This window comes from Procambarus clarkii, chromosome 65, assembly GCF_040958095.1.
Source record: "Procambarus clarkii isolate CNS0578487 chromosome 65, FALCON_Pclarkii_2.0, whole genome shotgun sequence".
In the NCBI taxonomy this organism is placed as follows: domain Eukaryota; kingdom Metazoa; phylum Arthropoda; class Malacostraca; order Decapoda; family Cambaridae; genus Procambarus; species Procambarus clarkii.
In genome coordinates, this window is record NC_091214.1 from 10,515,080 (window position 1) to 10,528,472 (window position 13,393).

A 13,393-nucleotide genomic window follows, 5' to 3' on the forward strand; every position below is an offset into this window, starting at 1 on the left:
TGGCTACTAGGTACGAGATATTATATATATATATATATATATATATATATATATATGTCGTACCTAGTAGCCAGAACGCACTTCTCGGCCTACTATGCAGGGCCCGATTTGCCTAATAAGCCAAGTTTTCCTGAATTAATATATTTTCTCTAATTTTTTTCTTATGAAATGATAAAGCTACCCATTTCATTATGTATGAGGTCAATATTTTTTATTGGAGTTGAAATTAACGTAGATATATGACCAAACCTAACCAACCCTACCTAACCTAACCTAACCTATCTTTGTAGGTTAGGTTAGGTTAGGTAGCCGAAAACGTTAGGTTAGGTTAGGTTAGGTAGGTTAGGTAGTCGAAAAACAATTAATTCATGAAAACTTGGCTTATTAGGCAAATCGGGCCTTGCAAAGTAGGCATAGAAGTGAGTTCTGGCTACTAAGTACGACATATATATATATATATATATATATATATATATATATATATATATATATATATGTCGTACCTAGTAGCCAGAACGCACTTCTCAGCCTACTATGCAAGGCCCGATTTGCCTAATAAGCCAAGTTTTCCTGAAATAATATATTTTCTCTTATTTTTTTCTTATGAAATGATAAAGCTACAAAATTTATTATGTGTGAGGTCAATTTTTTTTATTGGAGGTAAATTTAACGTAGATATATGACCGAACCTAACCAACCCTACCTAACCTAACCTAACCTATCTTTTTAGGTTAGGTTAGGTTAGGTAGCCGAAAAAGTTAGGTTAGGTTAGGTTAGGTAGGTTAGGTAGGTTAGGTAGTCGAAAAACAATTAATTCATGAAAACTTGGCTTATTAGGCAAATCGGGACTTGCATAGTAGGCTGAGAAGTGCGTTCTGGCTACTAGGTACGACATATATATATATATATATGTCGTACCTAAGAGCCAGAACGCACTTCTCAGCCTACTATGCAAGGCCTGATTTGCCTAATAAGGCAAGTTTTCATGAAATAATTGTTTTTCGACTACCTAACCTACCTAACCTAACCTAACCTAACTTTTTCGGCTACCTAACCGAACCTAACCTATAGAGATAGGTTAGGTTAGGTTAGGTAGGGTTGGTTAGGTTCGGTCATATATCTACGTTAATTTTAATTCCAATAACAAAAAATTGACCTCATACATAATGAAATGGGTAGCTTTATCATTTCATAAGAAAAAAATTAGAGAAAATATATTAATTTAGGAAAACTTGGCTAATTAGGCAAATCGGGCCTTGCATTGTAGGCTGAGAAGTGCGTTCTGGCTACTAGGTACGACATATATATATATATATATATATATATATATATATATATATATATATATATATATATATATATATATATATATATATATATATATATGTCGTACCTAGTAGCCAGAACGCACTTCTCAGCCTACTATGCAAGGCCCGATTTGCCTAATAAGCCAAGTTTTCCTGAATTAATATATTTTCTCTAATTTTTTTCTTATGAAATGATAAAGCTACCCATTTCATTATGTATGAGGTCAATTTTTTTTTATTGGAGTTAAAATTAACGTAGATATATGACCGAACCTAACCAACCCTACCTAACCTAACCTAACCTATCTTTATAGGTTAGGTTCGGTTAGGTAGCCGAAAAAGGTAGGTTAGGTTAGGTTAGGTAGGTTAGGTAGTCGAAAAACAATTAATTCATGAAAACTTGGCTTATTAGGCAAATCGGGCCTTGCATAGTAGGCTGAGAAGTGCGTTCTGGCTACTAGGTACGACATATATATATATATATATATATATATATATATATATATATATATATATATGTCGTACCTAGTAGCCAGAACGCACTTCTCAGCCTACTATGCAAGGCCCGATTTGCCTAATAAGCCAAGTTTTCATGAATTAATTGTTTTTCGACTACCTAACCTACCTAACCTAACCTAACCTAACTTTTTCGGCTACCTAACCAAACCTAACCTATAAAGATAGGTTAGGTTAGGTTAGGTAGGGTTGGTTAGGTTCGGTCATATATCTACGTTAATTTTAACTCCAATAAAAAGAAATTGACCTCATACATAATGAAATGGGTAGCTTTATCATTTCATAAGAAAAAAATTAGAAAAAATATATTAATTCAGGAAAACTTGGCTTATTAGGCAAATCGGGCCATGCATAGTAGGCCAAAAAGTGAGTTCTGGCTATTAGGTACGACATATATATATATATATATATATATATATATATATATATATGTCGTACCTAGTAGCCAGAACTCACTTCTCAGCCTACTATGCAAGGCCCGATTTGCCTAATAAGCCAAGTTTTCATGAATTAATGTTCTTTCGACTACCTAACCTACCTAACCTAACCTAACCCAACTTTTTCGGCTACCTAACCTAACCTAACCTATAAAGATAGGTTAGGTTAGGTTAGGTAGGGTTGGTTAGGTTCGGCCATATATCTACGTTAATTTTAACTCCAATAAAAAAAAATTGACCTCATACATAATGAAATGGGTAGCTTCATCATTTCATAAGAAAAAAAATAGAGAAAATATATTAATTCATGAAAACTTGGCTTATTAGGCAAATCGGGCCTTGAATAGTAGGCTGAGAAGTGCGTTCTGGCTACTAGGTACGACATATATATATATATATATATATATATATATATATATATATATATATGTCGTACCTAGTAGCCAGAACGCACTTCTCTGCCTACTATGCAAGGCCCGATTTGCCTAATAAGCCAAGTTTTCATGAATTAATTAATTTTCGACTACCTAACCTACCTAACCTAACCTAACCTAACTTTTTCGGCTACCTAACCCAACCTAACCTATAGAGATAGGTTAGGATAGGTTAGGTTGGGTTGGTTAGGTTCGGTCATATATCTACGTTAATTTTAACTCCAATAAAATATAATTGACCTCAAACATAAGGAAATGGGTAGCTTTATCATTTCATAAGAAAAAAATTAGAGAAAATATATTATTTCAGGAAAACTTGGCTTATTAGGCAAATCGGGCCTTGCATAGTAGGCCAAGAAGTGCGTTCTGGCTACTAGGTACGACATATATATATATATATATATATATATGTCGTACCTAATAGCCAGAACGCACTTCTCTGCCTACTATGCAAGGCCCGATTTGCCTAATAAGCCAAGTTGTCATGAATTAATTGTTTTTCGACTACCTAACCTACCTAACCAAACCTAACCTAACTTTTTCGCCTACCTAACCTAACCTATCCTAAAAAGATAGGTTAGGTTAGGTTAGGTAGGGTTGGTTAGGTTTGGTCATATATCTACGTTAATTTTAACTCCAATAAAAAAATATTGACCTCATACATAATGAAATGGGTAGCTTTATCATCTCATAAGAAAAAAAATTGAGAAAATATAATAATTCAGGAAAACTTGGCTTATTAGGCAAATCGGGCCTTGCATAGTAGGCCGAGAAGTGCGTTCTGGCTACTAGGTACCACATATATATATATATATATATATATATATATATATATATATATATATATATATATATATATATATATATATGTCGCACCTAGTAGCCAGAACGTACTTCTCGGCCTACTATGCAAGGCCCAATTTGCCTAATAAGCCAAGTTTTCATGAAATAATATATTTTCTCTAATTTTTTTCTTATGAAATGATAAAGCTACCCATTTCATTATGTATGAGATCAATTTTTTTTAATTGGAGTTAAAATTAATGTAGATATATGACCGAACCTAACCAACCCTACCTAACCTAACCTAACCTATCTTTATAGGTTAGGTTAGGTTAGGTAGCCGAAAAAGTTAGGTTAGGTTAGGTTAGGTAGTCGAAAAACAAATAATTCATGAAAACTTGGCTAAATAGGCAAATCGGGCTTTGCAGAGTAGGCTGAGAAGTGCGTTCTGGCTACTAGGTACGACATATGTATATATATATATATATATATATATATATATATATATATATATAAATATATATATATATATATATATATATATATATATATATATATATATATATATATATAAATATATATATATATATATATAAATATATATATATATATATATATATATATGTCGTACCTAGTAGCCAGAACTCACTTCTCAGCCTACTATTCAAGGCCCGATTTGCCTAATAAGCCAAGTTTTCCTGAATTAATATATTTACTATAATTTTTTTCTTATGAAATGATAAAGCAACCCTTTTCTCTATGTATGAGGTAAATTTTTTTTTATTGGAGTTAAAATTAACGTAGATATATGACCGAACCTAACCAACCCTACCTAACCTAACCTAACCTATATTTATAGGTAAGGTTAGGTTAGGTAGCCAAAAAAAGCTAGGTTAGGTTAGGTTAGGTAGGTTAGGTAGACGAAAAAAGATTAATTCATGAAAACTTGGCTTATTAGGCAAATCGGGCCTTGAATAGTAGGCTGAGAAGTGCGTTCTGGCTATTAGGTACGACATATATATATATATATATATATATATATATATATATATATATATATATATATATATATATATATATATATATATATGTCGTACCTAGTAGCCAGAACGCACTTGTCAGCCTACTATGCAAGGCCCGTTATTGACTAGGACCTGCCTTACCCTACAGAGTTCTTCGTCGACTTGCTTCCATTCTGAGCTGTGGCTGAGAGCACGGTCGACATATGCGTTAACAACACTCCTCTTGTACCTGTCAGGGCAGTCTTACTTAATGTACGAAAGATTGAGAAAATTCGTGTTAGAATTATTAATCTTACTTTTTCGGTCATATTTAATAATATATGTCTACAGGAAAGACTGCTACCAAAATATACTAATATTAAAGCGCACGACCCAGCAGCAAGGAATCAAGCCTTCACGATAAAATATCGCCAGGATCTGATTCGTGATCAGATATACAAGGCAGAGAATGAAATCAAAGACAACAAAACGCAACTACTTCATGCTACAAACGAGTGGAGAAATAGCAACATCGACCATAGTATCCGTACCCGCATTGAACAACACCTCGACATCCTCACAGACCAACATCACCTCAGCACTGAAACAAGGATTATCAAGAAACTAACAACATTATATGGAGGACCTATGGCAATTCCACGACCAAGAGATGGCTTCCTGAACCTTGCAGGAATTAACCTCACTGAGGACCAAGTCACTCTCCTAAATCTGGGCATAAACTGTCATGTTATGTCCAGACCGAGTGAGATGGCCCGGAAAGTAGAGTTGGAAATTCTGTTGGACGACATATTCGACCTCGAGACACAAAAGAAGGTCACTACCAAAGATACCTTACAAGCAGAACTTATTGCAGAAGAAGGAAAGAATCGAGGCAACTACAGAAGCACCATACTGTCCCCCGAGCTTAAAGCGGCAGCTAAAAGCCTTCGTGAGAACAAGGAGATAGTTGTCAGGAGAGGTGACAAGTCGCCAATATATGTCATTCTTAAAAAAGACGAATATCTGGCGAAAATGAACATCATACTCTCTGACCAAACTAAGTTCCAAAGGGTAACGAAGGACACTACAGCCGAATTAAAAGCAAAGGTCAACAAACTGATCGAAACTGTGAACGCCAAGAAATCCGGACTCCACCTGCCAAAGATCATTGGGGAATATAAACCTGGATATGCGTATGGAAATGTCAAGACGCACAAGCCTGGAAACCCACTTCGGCCAATCATTAGCCAGATACCCACACCCACGTACAGACTGGCGAAGCGACTCAACGGCCTGCTGACTCCTTATGTTCCTTGCACCTTCAGCCTGAAGTCTCCAAAGGAATTTGTTGACTTACTGCGGGGCACACGGGCCACAGGGATAAGAGCCTCGTTGGACGTAGAATCGCTGTTTACCAACGTACCTGTGGACGAGACAATCGGAATGATAGCCGACAGAGTGTATCGTGATCCAGCTTGTACTCCTCTTGACATGCCAGAAAATATTCTGAGGAAACTACTCCAAGCTTGTACTAAAGAGGCACCCTTCTTGAGCCCGGATGGGCACATGTATAAGCAAGTAGATGGGGTCGCCATGGGTTCTCCCCTAGGTGTCCTGTTTGCAAACTTCTACATGGGTACCATCGAGCAAAAAGTCTTAGTCGACATGAACTTGAAACCGGCCATATACTGCAGGTATGTTGACGACATTTTTACACAGGTACCTGATGTCAGACATCTGCAGGAGCTGAAGGAGGCATTTGAGCAGAGTTCCGTGCTGCGTTTCACTTACGAGATGGAAAAGGATGGGAAGCTGCCCTTTCTAGATGTAACAGTCATGGAAAGGGGCGGAGGTTTCCACACTGCAGTCTACACTAAGGAAACAAACATAGGAATGTGCCTAAATGCCAACAGCGACTGCCCTGACAGGTACAAGAGGAGTGTTGTTAACGCATATGTCGACCGTGCTCTCAGCCACAGCTCAGAATGGAAGCAAGTCGACGAAGAACTCTGTAGGGTAAGGCAGGTCCTAGTCAATAACGGCTTCTCCAATGGTTTCATCGAAGACATCATAAGAAGGAAAGTGAAACGCCATGCAACCTCTGAAGAGACAACTAACACAACACCTATACCCCCTATTAGACTATTTTACAGGAACTTCTTTTCCACAGCTCATAAAACGGAGGAAAGGGTCCTGAAAGATATTGTTAATAGAAACGTTATCCCTACAGACAAAAATCAGAGGATACAACTGACGATTTACTATAAAACCAGAAAAACGGCCAGCCTACTCATGAGAAACTCTCCAGACACAAAACAGAACGCTTTAAAAGAGACTAACGTCGTCTATGCCTTCAAATGCCCACTTGGGGACTGTAAGCTCCAAAAAACCCAGTATATAGGCAAGACAACAACATCTCTTTCTAGGCATTTAACGATGCATAAGCAACAGGGCTCCATTAAGGAACATATAATCTCTTCCCACAACCAAACCATCGCCAGAGAAATCCTAGTAAACAACACAGAAATCATCGATAGATACAGCGATAGCAGGCGGCTTGACGTTTGCGAGGCACTACACATCAAGAAGTCAACACCAGCAATCAACAGCCAATTATTGCACAACTATATTCTACCCACCTCAAGACTCCGCTCCAATATAGAAGCATCAAGAAATATGGACCAATAGGCTTTCTACAAACACTTCTATTCAATACCCATTGTTTGTGTTCTGTCTTGTGTTGATACTTTTAATACCCTATTAATATCCCCTCTTGTTCTGTCTTGTGTTAATGCCACATCACCCCTCCCACCTCACTCAAATGTAGATATAAAATAGGAGATACGTAAGTTCTAATCAGTTGTGTATTTGTGAACTAAAGTCTTTGAAAATGTAATAAGTTTTACGAAACGCGCCCGTGTCGCGTCAGACTAGAAATAAAAATGAATTTTGGAGAATTGATTTTTGATTTACCTCCAATAGTGAAGCGTAATGTACGAAAGATTGAGAAAATTCGTGTTAGAATTATTAATCTTACTTTTTCGGTCATATTTAATAATATATGTCTACAGGAAAGACTGCTACCAAAATATACTAATATATATATATATATATATATATATATATATATATATATATATATATATATATATATATATATATATATATGTATATATATATATATATATATATATATATATATATATATATATATATATATATATATATATATATATATATATATATATATATATATATATTGTGACGGTAAAGTGTTGGAGTGTTGATGTTCGGCAGTCCTCCAATGGCAGGTGGCAATGCCTTGTCACACTTACAGAAAAAAAGAGACTGCTTGCCTGTTTGTCTGTGGTAAGGTAATGGGAAGACACTCAAAACACAAAATATAAACAATGAAATTTTAATTACTTTAGAAAACAAGATATGAACAAAGACAATCCCTTGGCTTACGTAAAATTCAAAACAAGTCAACAAACAAAACGACATGAATAATTAATGAATTGTGAAATTTACTCTAAATTAGAATGAAGTGCAAGACAATTTATTTATTTATTTATTTATTTATTTATTTATGCATATACAAGAATGTACATAAGGAATGTGAGGATACAAATATGGTAATTACAGTCTTGTAAAGCCACTAGCACGCGCAGCGTTTCGGGCAGGTCCTTAATCTAAGAAAATTTTAAGGAGGTAAATACTTGCAAAATTTATTGACAAAAAAATGATAACAGTTACATGAAATGAAAAAAAGAAGATGAGAGAAAATTGTAGGTACAGTATATTAAAGCACATAGGTAGCTAAGATTGATTGCAATGACAGCTTGAATGGTAGTTGACAAAAATTGGTAGTCACAATACAGTATATGGCTAGCACATAAAAGAAGACAGCAATGAACACAATGATAAGGGTGTTTGATACTACATAAAAATTAGGAGATTGGGTAACACTAGGTGCAGAGCAAATTTAAAGCTCAGTGTAGGAAACTAAGAAGATGAAGTTAGGTACTTTTTGGTTTTGCTTTTAAATAAGGCAAAAGTTTTACAGTTTTTCAATTCACTAGGGAGTGAGTTCCATAAACTAGGTCCCTTAATTTGCATAGAGTGTTTACACAGATTAAGTTTGACCCTGGGGATATCAAAGAGATATTTATTTCTGGTGTGGTGATAATGGGTCCTATTACATCTGTCCAGGGAGAGTTTCAGAGCATGGTTTGCATTTAAGAACAGGGTTTTGTAAATGTAGTTGACACAAGAGAATGTGTGGAGGGAGTTAATATTTAGCAAGTTTAGGGATTTAAACAAGGGAGCTGAGTGCTGTCTGAAAGCAGAGTTAGTTATTATTCTGATAGCAGATTTTTGATGTGTGATGATGGGCTTAAGGTGGTTTGCAGTGGTAGACCCCCATGCACAGATACCATAATTTTTTTTTTTTTTTTTTTTTTTTTTGATATATACAAGAGTTGTTACATTCTTGTACAGCCACTAGTACGCGTAGCGTTTCGGGCAAGTCCTTAATCCTATGGTCCCTGGAATACGATCCCCTGCCGCGAAGAATCGTTTTTTCATCCAAGTTTTTCATCCAAGTTAATAATTAAGATAGGGGTAGATTAGTGCATAATATAGTGAGAGGAGAGCAGAGTTAGGAACATAATATCTGATTTTAGAGAGTATACCAACTGTCTTAGAGACTTTCTTAGTTATGTGTTGAATGTGGGTGCTGAAGTTGAGTCTCTTGTCTAGGAATAGGCCAAGAAACTTGCCATCATTTTTATTACTGATGTTAATGTTGTCTATCTGTAGCTGAATTGCATTTGATGATTTGCTTCCAAATAAGATGTAGTAAGTCTTTTCGATGTTTAATGTTAGTTTGTTCGTTGACATCCATAAGTGGACTTTTTTTAATTCATTATTCACAACATTATTTAGTGTATGTGGGTTGAGGTTTGAATAGATAAGGGTAGTATCGTCAGCAAACAATATAGGTTTGAGAATATTAGAGACATTAGGCAGATCGTTTATATATATAAGAAATAGAAGAGGTCCTAAGATGCTGCCCTGTGGCACTCCAACGGTAATTGGTAGAGTGCAAGAAGTTGTATCATTGATGGTTACATATTGGTGTCTGTCACTAAGATAGGATCGGATGTAGTCAAGGGCAAGGCCTCGGATTCCATAATGCTGGAGTTTAAGTAAGAGGTAGTTGTGATTAACAGTATCAAAGGCTTTTCTTAGGTCAATGAAGAGTCCAATCGGAAACTCTTTTTTGTCAAGGGCTGAGTAGATAACGTCAAGGAGACTAATGATTGCATCGTTGGTGCTCTTTTGGGACCGGAAGCCAAACTGGCAGGGGCTGAGTATGTCGAATTTTACGAGGTAGGAATAGAGCTGTTTGTAAATAATTTTTTCAAATATTTTTGATAGAATGGGTAGATTTGATATTGGTCTATAATTGTTTATGTCCGCCGGATTGCCTCCTTTATGGACTGGCGTTACTCTTGCTTTTTTGAGGATATCAGGGAAGGTGTGACACTCTATAGATTTGTTGAACAGTAGTGCTATGGGTGGGGCAAGGGCATGGGAGGCTCTCTTGTACACAATGGACGGAATTTCACTGGTGTTCCCTGCCTTGGTTTTTAGAGAGTGTATGATGGACACAACATCTGCCGGGCTGATTGGTGAAAGGAGAAGAGAGTTTGGATAGCTGCCTGAGAGATATGTGTTAATATGTGTCTGAATCTGTGGGATTTTACTGGCAAGATTAGCACCAACCGATGAAAAGAAACTATTAAATTCATTTGCCATTTCTAAATCAGTTGACGGTATATCCCCATCCTTGTAGAGTTTTATTTGGTTATGTGAGTGTTGTTTAGTTCCTAGGATACTAGAGATTGTTTTCCAAGTGTTTTTCATGTTGCCTTTTGCTTCATTGAATCTATTCACATAATATGCAAGTTTTGCCTTTCTTATGATACTGGTAAGCATTGATGAGTACCTTTTAGCTACTTCCTTTGAAACTAGGCCAATCCCAACTTTCTTTTCATATTCATGTTTCTTGTTGATTGAGTTGAGAATGCCACTTGTGAGCCATGGATTGTTTAATCTTTTGTCAGTTACTTGCTTTGTAAGAAGGGGACAATGAAGGTTGTAGAGGCTTAGAGTTTTGGAGAGGAAGAGGTTAGCTAATGAATTTATATCATGGGTATTATTGAATTCAGAATCCCAGTTAATATTGTGAAGTGCCTCTATAAGATTGTCTAAAGCTGATTCACTGTGTAGCCTAAATGAAAGTTTCTTGCTTTTTGGTGGTGTTATGTCCATGTTCGCTATGAGAAAGGTAGGATAGTGGTCAGTTGTTCTGTCGTAGATTATACCAGATACAAGGGGAGCTGTTATGTTTGTCCAATAATAATATTAATCAGGTGCTGAGAATACTGGCTAAAGCTGCCACCTCCCTTAGTACACGACAGCCAGGGCTTAGTCTACCAGAGAGAGATGTCAACTTCTAAGGGCACAGAGATATTCTGAGGAGTACAGCGTGAGCTGGCCCAGACGTCGACTCAGGTAGGAGGCGTGAGTGCAGGTGCAGGTGTGGTCGGCGATACACCAGCCAATCAGGAGCAGGCAGGCGGAGAATGGGTAGTTTGCTTGTTGATAACGGGTGGAGCCGGCGTGTCGGGTGGTGCAAGGTACGCTTTGCTTCCTGGGCAAAACGTTTGGCGATACTGGTGGACGTATCTTCAATATAGTATCTTGTACTTGTAGAATGGCGTGAATGATGTAGGGAAGAGCAGGCTAAATCTCTCTTGAAAGAGATTATCGTCACAATATATATATATATATATAAATATATATATATATATATATATATATATATATATATATATATATATATATATATATATATATATATATATATATATATATATATGTCAGTAGCAAACATTAGGGTAAATCCTCTCCTTCATCATTATACGGATGGTCCATGACAAGCTTCAGTGACTTGCACAATACCTAACACGCAACGTTCGCTATTTCCAGGCACACACAAGACTCTTGCAGTTGGAGTGGAAGTCATGTGTGGCACGGTGACAAATACTATCTAACTGTACAAGATTATGCAGATTATGCAGTCTGCCCATCTCACTCTCGTTTGAGTTAAAACTGTCAATTATCATATGGTTAAAATATACATTTTCTTGCATCTCGTCTTTTTTTCTTTCTCTCTCGCCTCCTTACAATATATGATAACACCATGCCCTGTCTTTACTGTATTAGTGAACTAGTCAGTACATTCCTTCAGTAGCTCTGGGAACGTTCTATCAAGTCCATGTGAGCTATGCTATATCTAGTTCTTTGATCAACATACTCTTCTGAATCATTTCTATACTATGTTAGAGGCTTTTCCTTGTATACTTGGCACAACACCACTAAAAAAGGCAGTCAACCCCTTGCTTCTTTAAAAAATGCCAAGTCTAGGTAACTCAACACTTTGCATATGATTCTTGTTTTAAGTTGCATTACACAGCACGTATTTAAATGTTACCATAGTTATATTTATTTTTGTAAAATATTTTTTTAAAGACAATGATTACGGTGTTTTTCTCTGATTGCAACTCTTCCGATTGTAATTGTTCTTATTTCAATTGTTTCGATTGTAATTGCTCTGAATGCAATTGTTCCGATTGTAATTGTTCTTATTTCAATTGTTCCAATTGTAATTGCTCTGAATGCAATTGTTCCGATTGTAATTGCACTGAATGCAATTGATACGATTGTAATTGCTCTGAATGCAATTGTTCTGATTGTAATTGCACTGAATGCAATTGATACGATTGTAATTGCTATGAATGCAATTGCACATAATTGTTTTCTTTTCCTTGCATTCAATTATGCAGCTGTAATTTTCATTCTGCACTGTGTGTGTGTGTGAGTGCTAAAACTGCACTGAGTGAGAATGCGTGTACAAATCTAGTTAATACAATATTATTACAACTGTTCCATTGTATTCTTATCACAGGAGACATTCATCTTTATGTGTTCGTGGGCTTCAAGGACAATGGAAGAAATGGCACGTGGAAGTGGTTGGATGGTCGCACAGTCGACGCCGCAGACTGGTATCCTGGTGAACCAAACAACCTCGATGGAGACGAATACTGCGGACATTTTCGATCGCATTTCGACCCGATGCTCAATGATCACTCCTGCTCGGTTTTCTCCCGATTTCTTTGTCAGTATCACCCTGCCAATTGAGTTTGTTGAGGCGTCTCTCTATGAAAGGAATAAGTGGCTTGTTTAATCTTGTTTTATTTTAATGTTTCCACGTAGTTTAAATAAAAGGCATTTGCAAAATCATTTTAGTTAATTATCCTGAAGGTAACATTATTAAGTTTCATTCCATCACAAATTATGAGGTAGTTATAGAGTTAAGAGCTTGTTATAACACGAATTAGGGGGTGAGTCTTAATAGATTTGAACTAAGCATAATCTTAGAGGTTTGCTCTACCTGAAAGTCTTACACTACTTCTGAGTCATACACTATCTCTGAGTTTTACACAATCTGAGTCTTACACTATCGCTAAGTCTTACACTAACTCTCAGCCTTACACTATATTTAAGTACTCACCTAATTGCTCACCTAATTGTGCTTGCGGGGGTTGAGTTTTGGCTCTTTGGTCCCGCCTCTCAACTGTCAATCAACTGGTGTACAGATTCCTGAACCTACTGGGCTCTATCATATCTACATTTAAAACTGTGTATGGAGTCAGCCTCACCCACATCACTGCCCAATGCATTCCACCTGTTAACTACTCTGACACTGAAAAAGTTCTTTCTAACGTCCCTGTGGCTCATTTGGGTACTCAGTTTACACCTGTGTCCCCTTGTTCGCGTACCAC

The 13,393-nt window shown here is 36.5% G+C and overlaps 1 protein-coding gene across 1 annotated transcript in view; it reads left to right on the forward strand.

Moving 5' to 3' along the window:
• The window catches only part of LOC138354882 (C-type lectin lectoxin-Enh4-like), a 29,506-nt gene extending 16,658 nt beyond the window's left edge, over positions 1-12,848 (forward strand). Inside the window, exon 3 of the mRNA XM_069309362.1 lies at positions 12,517-12,848. Within this exon, the coding sequence (XP_069165463.1) occupies positions 12,517-12,749 (233 nt within the window). The 3' untranslated portion in view covers positions 12,750-12,848. The remainder of the gene's footprint in view (positions 1-12,516) is intronic.
• Positions 12,849-13,393: the final 545 nt, after the last annotated feature.